Source organism: Rattus norvegicus, chromosome 3, assembly GCF_021556685.1.
Source record: "Rattus norvegicus strain SHRSP/BbbUtx chromosome 3, alternate assembly SHRSP_T2T, whole genome shotgun sequence".
NCBI classification, from domain to species: domain Eukaryota; kingdom Metazoa; phylum Chordata; class Mammalia; order Rodentia; family Muridae; genus Rattus; species Rattus norvegicus.
This window is the reverse complement of record NC_141536.1, coordinates 131,940,587-131,956,025: the sequence shown is the minus strand read 5'-3', so window position 1 is coordinate 131,956,025 and position 15,439 is coordinate 131,940,587. Positions and strand designations below refer to the sequence as shown.

The 15,439-nt window shown below is 41.8% G+C and overlaps 1 protein-coding gene across 1 annotated transcript; it reads right to left on the bottom strand.

Moving 5' to 3' along the window:
* Positions 1-5,886: 5,886 nt before the first annotated feature.
* Positions 5,887-6,637, bottom strand: Scp2d1 (SCP2 sterol-binding domain containing 1). The gene has a single exon (NM_001107785.1). The coding sequence runs from the start codon at positions 6,557-6,559 to the stop codon at positions 6,089-6,091; it is 471 nt and encodes a 156-aa protein (NP_001101255.1). The 5' UTR covers positions 6,560-6,637; the 3' UTR covers positions 5,887-6,088.
* Positions 6,638-15,439: the final 8,802 nt, after the last annotated feature.

Genomic DNA, 15,439 nt, shown 5'->3' with positions numbered 1-15,439 from the left:
AGGACCTGAGCTTGAATCCCCAGCATCCAAACATACAGACAGGTATGCTTGAAAGCAGATAACCCCAAAAGGGGAGGACAAAGACAAATGAATCCTGAGAGCTCACTGGCCAGCCAAAATGATGAACTGTTTCACTGAGAAATCCTGTCTCAAAGCATTAAGGTGTGGAACAGGGTGGACCACACCCAGTCTCCTTCTCTGGCCTCTCTGCATGCCTGTACTCGGGTATGAATACTTGCACACTTGTGTGATTACACTATACACATACACATACATGCGCACACACATACACAGCACACACACAACACACACATACTACAACACACACATATACTACACACACACTACACATACACAACACACATATATACTACACGTACAACACACACATACAACACACATACAACATACATGCTATAACACACACATATGCTACACACACAATACATAACACACATACCCTACAAGACACATATGCTACACACACAATATAAGACACATATCACAACATATAACACACATATACACACACCACAACACACTCACTGCATACCACATGCACACACCATACAAAAATAGTGCACAAATCTAAAATTTTAAAAATAAACCTTTAAAAAAGTTCTACATGTGTGTGTAAACTGAGCATGCTCAGGAATGGTCCTCAACCTTATGTGAATCTGCTCATCCCCCGCAAGAACAGGATCCACAGCTTCCTCTGTTAGGGAAGGGCTTGGCTCTGGAATAACTCCCAGTCACTCTAGGTCTGCCACAGGCAGGTGGCAAATCCATCTTCATTCTTCTATCGTGGCCATGCTTCCTTTGGCTTAGCACTTCCCAAAATACAGCCCCATTGTGTTCCATTCCATAAACAAACCCTGTCAGGACCCCCAGGGAGCGGGCACAGCTTGGGAAAAGGACAACGTGAACATTGTAACAGGTGACCATTAATACAGCTTCAGAGTTAAGAATGCAGAGAGAAGAGTGGGGTCTGTGTGTTTCTGGACCCCCACGTCCCTGAGCGACCTGGCAGGATCATGACTCAGCGGGAACAAAATTCTAATTTTTCAGGAGAATCCAGAAGTCTTATTTTTATGTCTTAACTCAATCTTTAAAAACACTGCCTTGGCCAACTTAGTGCTGACTAAACAAAACACAGATGTGTGCTTGAGCCAGATGTACCATCGAAGTATAAGACAAAAGGCAGAGGTCCCTGGAGCCCAGCATGAGAAAACCCAAGCACAGGCATTTTAGAGAGGAAGGAGAGCTTGTGAAAGCCCCCACTCACCCACCTCTCTTCTCATTCGGAAGGGAAGGGGAATTTACATTTATGGAAAATACAGCTTTGCGAGTGGCCTTTTGGGCATGTCCTGATCACAGCATCCTGGCAGTCTAACAGGGCATGTTTTGTGATATATAAAAAAAGAAAAAGAAGCCAGAGATATATTGGTAGAGGTGAGGTAGAAGGGGGTGCCTCTGCGGGCCTATGCTGAGACATCCCTTCCCCCTCAGGTACCAGCCATATGAAGGATATAATATGGAATAGAGTTTACATAGGGCATGGGGAGGGGAGTGGAGGGGGAAGCCTGCTGTGAACACGTGGAGAGAGGGAGGAGGGGAATGGGAAGAGAACAGACAGGGACAGAGAGGGAAGAAGGGAAGAGAGTAAGAAAACAAGAGAGCAAGAGTGAGGAGGGGCAAACAGCCCCTTTCATACTGAGTCAGGCATACCTGGCTATTGCCAGGTAACTGTAGGGCAGAGCCTAGAAGAAATGCTAACAGCATGAGCTGTTTCCACATGGCGCCTCTGGTTCCGTAACCAGTGGTGGCATAGATACGCCATGCACCGCTTCTTAATTCCAGTGGTTTTCTTGCCATGTTTCCCAAGGCCAGAGCTCTGCTTACTCCAGGCTCCTATTCACTCCTGTCCCCAGCTTCTGCCACGTGAGGTAATTTGTCTCCCACGGGCTCACCAGCTCCTCTGACATCCCAGCCTTTCAGACCCAGTCTCACAGCTTGGTTGTAGCTTGGTCTCATTTTCTCAATTCCAGAATCTCAAGAAAGGAATCTAATGGAGTCAGGTTCATTTCTGTTTTGTCTGTTGTTGGGTGGGTTTGGTTTGGTTTGGTTTGGTGTTTTGTTTTGTTTTGTCTTGTTTTTCTCAAACTAGAATGGGCTATTGGTAGGATGGTATAAGTCCAAACATGAGCAAGATTCTTCTCTCTCTGCCAGTCCCTCTCATATCACGAGCACAGCTCTCTAGGTACCCGAGCTTGGGCTGGTCATTCCCCTTAAAGGGAGGATCTAAGTGTAAAGTATCCCACACATACATCTGCTCTCCCTCCTGTGGTCTGATTGGAGGAAGCCTAGACTTACTGAACAATGAACCCCCAGAGTAAAGCCTCCAAGATCTCCACAGATGCCCTGAGTGCGGGACATAGCACTCAGGAACACTGCCTTATGGTCATGAATTGCATCCTAGGAAGAAAGAAGCCACAGCGCACGCCAGGTGTCTACTTTGACCTTTGTAACTTTCTACTGTGGAGTGGACCCTACTCAACAGAACACCCTTCTTTTCCACAGAGAAATCAGTAAGGGGTGGAAGCCTGGCTTGTGAGGAGGTGAAAGGGCTCGTTTTCCTGAAACAGGTTTAGGAATTAATCGTCTTCAGAAATGCCCTCACTGTGAATAAAGGGCTGACTTTTAAAAACCACTTTACCAGCTTGCATTGTGAGACAAAAACAAGGTAAGTAAATTATATATATATATATATATATATATATATATATATATATATATATATATATATAGTACAATTTGGCTTATTGGTATATATATTATCTGTGACTCATTACCACACTCAGAAATCCATCACCCCAAGGTTCCTCATGACCATTTCTATCGCCTCTTTCCCATCCTTCCCACACCCCATTCTCACCTGGTGGCAAACTCTGATTATTCTTCTACCACCAAAGTTTACATTTGCTAAGGTTTTTTCTTTCACGTTTCCCAGTATTTTATAGTAGTACAGTATCTACTTGGTTCTCTCTGGCTTCTTTTCATCAACATAATTCTTTTTTTTATCTCCATCTATTGCCCTGGGTGTACAACAATAATTCATTCCTTTTGTTGGTGACTAGTATTCCACAGTGTGGCACACTATGTTTCTAACATCATATAGATATATCCCGTCATCTATTGATAGGCATTTGCTTCTTGTTTTAAATAATTTCCAACGTAACGATAGTGAATGCTTGCTTCCAAGCTTTTATATTTCTTTGATGCTTTTTCTATTTTACTTTAGGTTTTTTAAGTTTCGGAGAATTTCAAATGAGTACTGTATTTATATCATTTCAACCCTTCCCTTCCCCTCCAACTATTCCAATGCTCCCACTTCTCTCTCAAATTCATGACCTTTTCTTATTGTGGGGTGTGTGTGTGTGTGTGTGTGTGTGTGTGTGTGTGTGTGTGTGTACATTAAATATGTATAAGTGAGTCCAACTAGTGCAACTAGTGATATTTACATATACCTGTGTTTAGTTAGGGCTGACTGTATGGGATTGGATAACCTAATTTAGAAGGCTCATCCCAAAAAAAGACTGAATTCTCTTCTCAGTAGCCAGCGGCACCTGTTGCTCTCCATCTAGGGATGGGACCTTATGAAATCTCCCCCATGCATTTTGCCATGTTACTGTTTGTCTCTATGCTGGTCTGGTTTGGGTAGCCACATTGTTGAGACTTCATGGGTATAGCTTTTGTATCCTATAGAGGAGACATCCATATTATGGCAGGAGTCCCATGCCTCTGGCCTTAAACAGTCGTCCCATAAACACCCCTTCTGTGATGTTTCCTGTACAGGTTTCATTGTAGATGCATTAGTTGGAGTGAGACACCCCATGGTCACTTCTTTGCGTTCTAACCGTGTTGTTAATTTTAAAAATGGTTATATTTATTTCCTTGTGTGAAGACACCAGGACAATTTGTGGGAGCAGGTTCTCTCCTTCCACCATGTGAATTGTAGAAATCAAACTTGGTTGTCAGCCTTAGCAGCAGTCTCCCTCATTCATTGATCCATCTTACTGGACCACAGAGAAGCTTTTATAATTGCACATAATGTGTTTGTTTGCCTTGGTATATTGCCTTAAAAATGAAATGCCATCGGGTAGATGTTGTGAAATCTAAAAAAAAAAAAAAAAAAAAAAAAAAAAAATGCTGTCTTTTACCCCCACTAGATCTGGCACCACAGTGCCCCCAAAGTATCTGACAGAAATCTTAATCTCAGTCAGCAAAGCCTCCCATCCCATGTCACACTGCCGAAGGTCTCTCTCTGAGCCTGGCAACAATCTCTCTACCCATCCAGTTCCCAAGGCAGGTTGCCACCATGCCAGAAATATACATCTCAATTCTATGGTGGCCCAGTGTCTCCACCGCCACAAATTCCTAAACTTAAATCGCCATATGAAAGAACACACGACACAATAACCTCTGATCCAATTGAAAAGATATAATTTCACACCTAAACATACAAAGCCCTGTACACATCCATCCCTTAAGAACATTCATAACAACATGTAAAATACACACAATGGAATCTTGACATCAGCCTCCATGTTCTCTCCACAGCTTCTCCTCCCCAGTCTCCTTCTGTTCTAGTCTCCTCCTCTTCCCTCAAACCTTTCTCTGGCCCATCCTTCCTCCTCATCCAATGACAGGCTTCATTCTATCTTGTACCTGCCTTCACCTGTATGACATCCTACAGATAGGTACCATAGTTTAACTGTGTCTCTAAAAATTCATGTCCTGAACTAATCCCCAAGTCTATGTTACTGGTATTTGGAGGCAGAATTTTGAAAGATGATTGGAGTGAGGTGAAGTCATGAGTGTAGGACCATCATGATGTCACTAGTGGCTTTATATGAGACAATAGTCATCTGATCTAGCAAACCAGTATCTCACCATGCTGTCCCCTTTTCCACTTTGCAACTCAACAGAAAAGCCCCTATTAGATGGTAATAATATTCCACTACAATGTTCTTAGAACCTTTGAAACCATGAGAGAAATAAACCTCTCTTCCAAATAAAGTACTCGATCTTGGGTATTTTATTAGAGCAGCACAAAATAAATTAAGAAGACAAAACTCGTGTTTGATCATAAAAATTCTGATGTAACTTTCATGTAAGCCTCAGAGTGCCAGTGTGGCACATATTTAAAGGCACACCTAGACCACATGTGAACCAACTGTATGCACTTCACACAAGGAGACCAAATCAGCTACAGCAGGCTTCTTATCAATCCTAGAAAACGTGAGACAAAAGTTACCAGGAAAAGGAAAGAAAACCCCTGCATGAACTTTGATTACTAAAACGTTCAATGCACAAACTCCTAACATTCAATTCTTTAGAAATGTCTCAAAGAGAACTATGCATCCTGTCTTCAGCATCTCACTAGTGTTGCATAGAACAATGATGGTCAATACCAAAAGCTTTCCACAAAACATCAGGATGACCCCATGGCCTGGAAACATGGCAGAAATGTACATTTCCCCCAAGCCAGACCCACTGAGCAGAAACCGAGGTTCCCATCATCTGGACTTGAACTATGGCTTCTGGACAATTCTGCTACATGATCCATCCTTAGAACTATTGATCTTGACTATCTTTCACCTTTCAACTTCCCTGGCATTGAATCTGTCAAAGGTTACACTACTCTAAGAATGCCATCCCTCTATTGCTGGGTTCTATGCATAGAATATACATACATAAGTATATGTATAGAAAATTACCAGCACGTAAGTCCAAACACCAGAACCATCCATTCAGCTCCATTCGGCCCTCACCTTGGCATATGAAAGTGTAAACACAGCTAAGGAAATGAAAGGACAAAGGTTGTAGGTGTTGCACTCCAACACTTTTTTACTATCCCAGCTCCCAGCAAATGTACACATCAGCAGGAAATCAATCGAACTTGAATAGGAAGAATTTGAGTAAAAATATTGGCTATTTTTTCCTTTAATCTTCAGTTAATGCGTGATTGCTACTCAACGTTATAATACGCCAGAAGTCTTGATCTTTCCTGGGCATTCCCCCATGCTTAAAATTTAGCCCACTCTCTGAAGATCCTCTCCAGCTTCTGGCTAAGGAGAACTTTGCCTCTCACTTTAAACTTGCCAGCCAGGAAAGCCTTCTGTGGGTTCATCTTACCCACAACTAACTCTGTGAAGACCGTGTCAGGGATGATGAAGATGGTGTCTGCAGGAAGCCGGGCTGATCCCAGGTACATGTCCCCCGAACCGTTCTTGAGGTCAATGGTCCACTGCAGAATGGTCTTCCCATCTTTGGTGATGTCAAGCTGAAAGATGGCATTCACTTTCTTTACCAGTTGGGCTCCTCCTTCTTTGATGTGATGGCTAATGTCCTCAAATACTGAAAAGCTCTGGAAGTCTGACAGTTCTAGAGGGTGGGGCAGTGCCGACTCTGTGGCCGATCCCAGAGCCAGAGAATGGCAAGTCTGAGGCCTATCCCCTGCTTTGATCTTGGCTTGAGGATCAGTTCTCTTCCACATCTTACTGTAGTCCTCTAGACCTGGCCATCTGGTCTGTGAGTAGCTGTGGCCACATTCATGGCTACAGGCCAGATTGTGACATCAAAGGTAAGACTCAGGCCTCAGGCTGAGGCTGGTGTGTGTGCTGCAATCTCATTGGTCAAATAAATCCTACAATAGGACATAGGGCGGAGACTCAGACAACCTATTGTGAGGCAGAAATATGTCACCCCCTCTCCCCACACACACATACTACCACCACCACACCAGACCAACTAGAACCCTTGGTGCTACAAGGCCAAAGGTCTGAACCCTTCTTTGGAGATCAGGGAACCTGGCCCCAGAATGTTTGTTGGTGACATGGACAACTCTATCTTTCCAAATCAGGCTTCCCCCAGGTTAAGAACTGGCTGAGAGAACAGTTATTTCAATTTCTTTAAAAGTACATAATTCCTAAGTTACAAACCCTGGTGATAGATTTGGGTTTATCCACTCACTAGCAGAGGGGGAAACAGAAGGAAAAAGAGGGAAAAACAAAGAGATATCCCCAAGCAGAAGACACTGCTGGCCTCAAGTGGTAATTATATCACCACAGCCCCTGCTCTGAGCCATAGTGATGAATTCTAAGGGGATGGTTTTGTGAGTTGAATTCTTCCACCTTGTTTGAAGAATATGCCAGAACAAATTGTAGGTCTCAACCTTACACACTGCTGAAACAGTTATTCATCCACAGCCTTGTAGTGGCTTTCACTGTGAGTGAGGACATGGCCTCACCACTCTGGAGCTGGGCATGGCCATGAGACCAGGTGTGGGCAGTGCAATGTTAGTGACATCAAATAAGCAGAGTCTTAAAATATGTGGAGGTAATTGGATTTGTACACTTGTGCTTTTGTCATGGTCATTAGAATATTGTCCCCTGGGCAGTTGTGAGTACAGGGAAGAGACATGGAGCTGGCCTTGCACAAATCCAACGGACCCTAACTTTGATCTACCACATAGCAATCTCTCTGCTCACCTGTGGGAATAAATTAAAGTCATTTGAAGTCTCTGAGTTTTGGAATTATTATCTGGCATCACTGAGGTTCTAGCTGATCTGTATATAGAAAATATAATCTGAAACTGCCAACAGGCCTTGGGACTAGAATCTTCAGTCTGAAAACAGCCATGTCTTAGGCAACAAGAACCTGCAATCTTTCCACATGAGAGATACACATGTCAAGTTAGGTCTTGAATTAGTGCTGGAAGTTGGCTAAGATGATAGAAAGGTCCTCACCTGGGCCAGGCAACAAACCTAGTCAGGTTTGTTTACACAGTTGCTCCTGGAAATGGGATTTGTTGACCACCAGCAGCAGCATCCCTGGGAAGTAGTTAGAAATACACAATCTAAGGCCACACCCAAGGCCTGCTATAACAGTGTCTACCTTTAACAAGATCTCTAAGGAATCCACAGCTCGTTAAAACTTGACATAGGGGAAAATAAAACCTGGCAAGGAAGAGGATCCATATGCCCACTCACACACCTGCTAGAAACCCACTGGTTTGAAAATATAAGCCATTTCATGTGTCCTGCGGTTAATGTTTACAATTAACAAGTGCACAGTTAGGGAATAATATAATGAAAACCAAGAAAGCATTTAATCTGAACATTTTTCAATAGGGTTTTTATTTATTTGCTCTTTTAGTGTACTAGGAATTGTGCCCAGGGTTCACACAAATGAGGCAAGTGCCTCACCAACAAAGTATATCTGAAACTTCCTTTTTGACTTTATACTCGAACTCACTCTGTAGCCTAGATAGGCCTTGAATTTTCAATCCTCTTGCCTCAGCCTTCTCAGACTGTCTTTTTCCCCCTTTAGGACAGTTCTAGGCTTCATAAAGTACAGAAGGTTCTCAAGTATTCTCTCCTCTTGCCAACAGTTCCTTGCATTAGTGTAGTATATTTGCTATAACTACTGAATCAATTTTCATATATTATTGATAATTAAGATTCACAGCTCCAAGTAGGTTTCTCTAGGTTTCAAACATTCCATGGATTTTTACCAAATGCATAATTTCATGTATTCACCCTTGCAATATCATACAGAATACTGTCACAGTCCTTTCTCTATCCATCCCACTTACCTCTGATGACCACTTACCTTTCTACTATCAATAGTTTTGCCCCTTCTAGAATCTCATATAGTTGTAAAGATACATAGGTAGCCTTTTTGGATTCCTTTTTTTCTTATGAAAAATGAAATACGTAGGATTTCTCCTGGACTGGAGAGATGGCTCAGCACTTAAGAGATCATGTATCTCTTTCAGAAGATGATAGTTTGATTCGAGCACCCATGTTATGGAGCTCATAGTCACCTGTTAGGGAATTCTCCTCTGGCCTCCACAGGTACACACACACACACACACACACACACACACACACACACACACACAGAGAGAGAGAGAGAGGTGATTTTTAAAAGCTATAAAATTTAAGCTTGTTCCCTGTAGTCACATGAATATAACCACACATAAACAGACCCATCATACACATACTTAATAATAAAACTTTTTTTAAAAACCTCTACCTCTTTTCACATCTTTATAGCTCTTTTTTTTTTTTTGGTTCTTTTTTTTTTTTTTTTCAGAGCTGGGGACCGAACATAGGGCCTTGCACTTCCTAGGCAAGCGCTCTACCACTGAATAAATCCCCAACCCCTATAGCTCTTTTTTTTTTTTTAACTATTTAACTTTTTTTTTAATTAACTTGAGTATTTCTTATATACATTTCGAGTGTTATTCCCTTTCCCGGTTTCCGGGCAAACATCCCCCTCCCCCTTCCCCTTCTTTATGGGTGTCCCCCTCCCAACCCTCCCCCCATTGCCGCCCTCCCCCCCACAGTCTAGTTCACTGGGGGTTCAGTCTTAGCAGGACCCAGGGCTTCCCCTTCCACTGGTGCTCTTACTAGGATATTCATTGCTACCTATGAGGTCAGAGTCCAGGGTCAGTCCATGTCCTATAGCTCTTTTTATTAGTGCTAAATAATGTCCTATCATATTACCACAGCTTACTCATTCCCTTTTCAGCAGTGGTCTGGATCGGGTATTTTCAGGGTTCTTGGCTCTTTTGCAAGAGGAAAATTAAAGTCCACACAGACTGAAAAGTAATGAGGAAACTGTGTTCATTGAAAAGTGCTGGAATAGGTCAGATGAATTGTCAAGAATGACAGTAGGCCATGTGAGTGAAAATACTCAAGGACTCCAATTTAAGGGGAGGAAGGTGCTTTCTTTTACGAAGTTCAAAACAAGAAGTTTGGTTACTGGGGGCATAATTTGTATGGTTCTCTATTTTAACTGATGTGTGTGGGTTATGTAAGCCTTTGGTCACTGCTCAAGCCCCTTCCCATAATACATCTAATTTTCCTCATTGCACACCCACTCCGACACAGGCATAAGATAATAAACAAGGGTTCTCCTGAGAAGTTCACTTTAAGTACACGGTTCATCATAATTTGCTGGTACCCAACATCAGTCTAGACTGGATCAGGCCAGCTATCAGATTGTGTCCCAGAATATGTCTGAACACAAACAGGGTATTATTAGAGAATCTCAACTAGTCTGCATGCAGGGACTGAGAGACTGGAGAATGTTCAACCCTAAATGAGACATGCATGTCACACCCTTCCCCCAAGCTCAGGGATCCTCATAAAAGAGGGGAGCATCAGGAAGATGGTAAGATTCAAATGTAGTGGATAACATCAAGGAAACAGTGTTGTCCAGACAAAATAGGGCAGTTGAACATAGGAACTCACAGGGATTTTGCCATGTACAAGTTCCATGCAAGCTTTGGTTAGACAAAATCCAACATGGTGGAGCAGGGCATAGAAGGTAGGTATGAAACCCCATCACTGGCTGAGGAGCTATTGACCTTTGATAGCTGCTGGGATGGGAGAGTCAGTTTTCTTTAATAATGTGACTCTGGTAGGCTGACCAAACATCAGGGCAGGCCCGTTCTCAAGACTAGTTGGATAATACAAACTGGGCTTAATAGGGGAAGAAAACAATCTTTAAGTTAGGGGAGAAAGCATAGAGAGTAAGAAATTAGTTATGGGAGGAGTTGATAGAGGAAGATAAATATGTTAAAACTACATTATGAAATTCTCAAAGAATTTTTAAAAATATTGCTTAAAGAAAGAAGTGCTGCCATCACCAGTTTCTATAAGGAATCATTCATTTCAACAGGTTATTTCCATTTTTTTATTCAAGTATAGGTTATAGGTTTGAAGAGAGAGATGTATATAGCCCAAGCCAAGAGGTGTCCCAGCCTGCTAAGCCATTCCCTATACTTGCCTGCTTCACCCTGAAGGATATTTTAATGCTTCCAAGATCATCAGTTATGAAAAGAGGTGCTATCAATAACATCTGTATATGAAATTCTGTGCGGACAGAAGCTTATTCCCCTTTCCAACTGTCACTGTTGTTCACTGAACAGCCATAATGCTCCAACCTCCACAGTCAATCCTTGTGATGTTCTAAGGTAGTCATAAACCTGTTTCCATTTTGTAAGTGTGGAGATTGGGAGGCTTGGTAATTTGTCCAAAGTCCTGTGCCTGATAACTTTGGACTTAGGGGTTTATGGACTTGGAAATCTCAGCTCCGTGGATGTTGCCTGGTCCTTTTGCAATGATGCTTCTTAAAGAATTGTTATTATGGATTAATATCTGAAATTTATATTTCTATCTAAAGTAACAGGGGCCAGTGAAATAGCTCAGTTGGTAAAGGTGATTGTTGCCAAGACTGATGTACTGAGTTCAATTCTTGGGACCAAATGATAGAAGGAGAGAAAACTGACTACTTCAAGTATGTTTTGACCTCTACATGATCACCATAACACATGCATGTATACACACAAAGATACATTAATAGATAAATTAAATAATTAAATAAATAAACATAATAATATAGAAACATGATTTTTGTTCCCATCTTTAGTAGGTGGGTATCTCAACCGTTAATGGGATCTCAATACAAATGGTCATCAAACACACTAGAAAGTATTTAAAATATTTAATCACAGAGGAAATATAAATTGAACTCCAGCCAACCTTCCACATCTAGAGATCTCATATCCCACAATTCAACTTAGAACAAAACTACTCTTTTAGTTGTAACTGGTAGCATGTGTCTATGATGCCAGCATTGAGGAAGCTAAGGAAGATTGGAAGATTGCTACAAGTTATAGACAAGGCTGTTATAAAAAATGTGTGTGGTGGATGAAGAGACAGAAATACTTTTAATTGCATCTATATTAAACATGCATAGATTTTTTTTCTTGTGACTATTCCCTAAACAATACAATGTAATAAAGAGTAATAACTATTTATGTAACATTTTTCATTGTGTTGGACAGTGCAAATAATATAAATGTTTTTAAATATATGGGAGAATTGCATAGTTTATTGCAAATACTTTTTATATAAGGGACTTGAACATATGCAGAGTTGTATATCTACTGAGGTCCTGGAACCAATCCGTAAAGATGGATGACTGTCCAGTGAGGTACATCTTCCCCATATGAGAATGGCTAGACTTGAAGGCTGTCAGTGGCAGGTGTTGGTATGGACTGGCTGGAATCCTAGCAGTGTTAACTGCTGCTCTGACAGACTGTCCAGCTGTATCACAGAAAGCCAAACCTACAATTACTATGCAATCCATTGCCTGCTCTCAGGTATTCATGCAAGATAAATAAAATGTATGTGTTCAAACCAACATGCCCCAAATATTCCCAGCAAACAAACAAAGCCCAGAGAAGACCTCTTCTTCGTCTAATTTTCATTGTCTGTTCATCAATAGCAATTGGATAGACAAATTGTGGTAATGCTGTAGAATGGAATACTACATAGCAGTTAAAAAGCTTATTAGCTTTGATTGAATTCAGTGACAAATGAACCTTAGCTATAAGAGCTGAGTGAAGAAAAGCCAGACTCAAAGGTCGGCATACTCTGTGACTACATTTATATGGTAGTCAAAATAATAAACTACACAAACAAATGCGCCTAATCAGGAGTTTGCAGGAGTTAGGAGTAGAAAGTGGGTTTATCTACAAACAGAAAAAAGCTAGAGGACTTTTTGAAAAGGTGGAGGGGTAGGTGGGATGATTGGTCTGGAGTATATCTATGTGTCTATGTACACATGCATGCATACAGATGTATGAGCATATGTGTGCTTCTATTCATGAAGGTGATAGGTTGACATCACGTGCCTTTCATGATCATTCTCAACCCTTATTTTTGGGGGCAAGGTCTTGGCTGAACCTGAAGCTGACTGACCCAGTGAGCCTCCCAGGATCCACCTTCCTGGTGCTATGTCAGCCACCATGTCCAGCACTTCCCATGGGTGCTAGGGTGCAGAACTCAGATCCTCATGCTTGCACAACAAGCACTTTATCAACAAAGCTATCTCCCCAGGTCCCATGTCTGACTTTTAAGACACAGGTGTGGGGCCATTATCACATTGCTACAGATGTGAGATGTGAGCTCTTAAAGCAGAGGAGACAAGCCAGGTCTGGCATACTGGAATTGTCTTAATTAGTTTTTATATCAATACTGATGGCTCTCATGGCACTGAGATGCACAGCTCTGACTTTATAATTGCTTTGCACATCAATTCACTCCTGCTACCATATGCACTGAAACAATGACCATGAAATTAGAATAGTTATCCCATAAGATATTTTATTTCTCAAAGGTTTGCCAGGTAGCTGTGGTAAGCTGACTAGGCTGAGAGCAGCTAGCCATTTCTATGTGGGGCTAGAAGACCAACCAGCCATTCTTTTCCTGTAATGCTAGCAGAAGAGCAGAGTAGCAAAACCACAATGACTCCCACCCATGGACAAGTGGAAAACAAATGCTCAGAGCCAAGGCAAAGTCAAAGGCTGGATAAATACACTCCAGCCACAGTGAGGCAGCAGGGCAAGAGATGAAGAAGAAAGAAAAATGGGACCCTGATATAGTCTCCCACTGCTACAGAGTTCCAAGAAGTGGAAAATGTCACTTGTTAAAATTCCTGTTTTGTCGTTTTGAACTGAAAGACTCATTACTTCCAACCTGCTTCCCCAGATGACAATAACTGACCAGCACTGAAAATCAGAGGCTGCTTACTTCAGGCAGGTGGGGTTCTCATTTCTGTGGCTTACTGTCAACATCTGCCTAGGTCTTGTGACCTTTTCAGAGTCAAGGCCTCTGAAGAAATGTCTCAGAATCTCTGAGCTCTTTTCCTCTCATTTCAGCATGAATTCTATATTTGGACAATGTGAATTACAAAGACCCCTATTATAGCCAACCATTCAATAAATATTTATTGAGCACCTCTGTGTGGAAGCACTGCTCAGCAGCCTGTGGACAAGCACAACTAAACATACACACAGCAACAACAACAACCAAAAAAAAGCTACAAATGTCTAAGTGGATGCAGGCAAATTGGAGTCATTGTGCATAGTTGGTGGGAATGTAAAATCTCTAACCTGTTGGAAAACAGTACAGCAGATCCTTTTGACTCAGTGGGTAAAAGTACTCACCACACAAGCCTGACAACCTGACCTAGGAGCCTGTGTTACAGCACACGTGTCTGGAATCCCTTCATACCTACAGGGATTTTGGAGGTAGAGACAGGAGGCTCTCCAGAAGCTTGTGGGTCAGCTAGCCTGGTTTCCATAGTGTTGGAAAAACCCTGTTTTAAACAAAATGGAAAGGAGAGGATCAACAGACAAAGAATATCATCTAACCTCCACATTTGCAATATATCATATACATGTCTGCACGCGCACGCGCGTGCGCACACACATGCACACACACACACTCTCTCTCTCTCTCTCTCTCTCTCTCTCTCTCTCTCACATGCTGAATAATCACATGAACACCATTATTCTTACTTTTTAAAAGACTTGAAATTAGGATCTCAAACTGAGAACCTAGGTTTACAGTAGTATTTTTCTTGGTAGAGTGTCATACAATAATGTAAGAGCCAAGGTAAGGGTGATGGAGAATGTCAGCTTCTAACAATGACATAGCTATTGTGCTTTTGAACTCACAAATGCTTTGGTCACTGAAGAAACTTCATGATATTGAACCTGTGGACAGCCTATCATAAATGGGGAAAGGAGTCCATACCTTGCACTCCCTAAGGATTTATATGACGTTAGTGGTTGGTGGAGGAGGGAGGAACATTCTCAGTAATATAGCTACTGGTAAGTTGCCCATGTTCCTAAAAACAATCCCTCACTCATGCTCTTACAAGCAACCCAAATGTAACTCATTGGGTTGCTGGTAGAGGGGGGTGGGCAGCCCTGGTGGGTCTTCTTTCTTGTTTGGTTCTTCTTGAGGGGGAAGAGTGATGGGCGGAGGGGAATTGTGGGAGATTGTTAAGACTTGGTCTTACAAGATATTTAGTGTTGCCGTACAATAATAATAATAAAACATTTAACTACCTAAGTTGTTTTGCTGCTGTAGCTGACCTGCCTGAATCTCTTTGAGGCAAAAAAAAAAAACTGTTTAGCACCTCATTGTAAAACAACAGGAGACTAAATAAGTAGCCTTTGTTCTATCTCTGCAGGAATCAAGGCTCTAACTTTCAGCCTGCTAGTTGAAGTCACAGGAAGAAAAAGGAACACTTTGAAAAGCAATTTTAGCATTTATTTCTAACTTGTAAAACGTTTCCTATGAAAGTTCTCAAAGGAAAAGGGAAGGAAGGCATTAAAAAAAAGGAGGGGATACAGGGCCAAAGAAAAAGGGGATAAGTAGATTGTAAGAAAAGCAAGGTAAGGAGTGCTAAAAAGAGGGGGATAAGGAGAAATAATAATGCTCTCCTCTCTTGTCCTCAGAACTTATACATCTTTCAGAATACATAATTACATGGTAAAATGTTCACC

Coding starts and splice junctions, on each gene's coding strand:
- Scp2d1 (NM_001107785.1), bottom strand. CDS start 6,559: ATGTGGAAGAGAACTGATCCTCAAGCCAAGATCAAAGCAGGGGATAGG.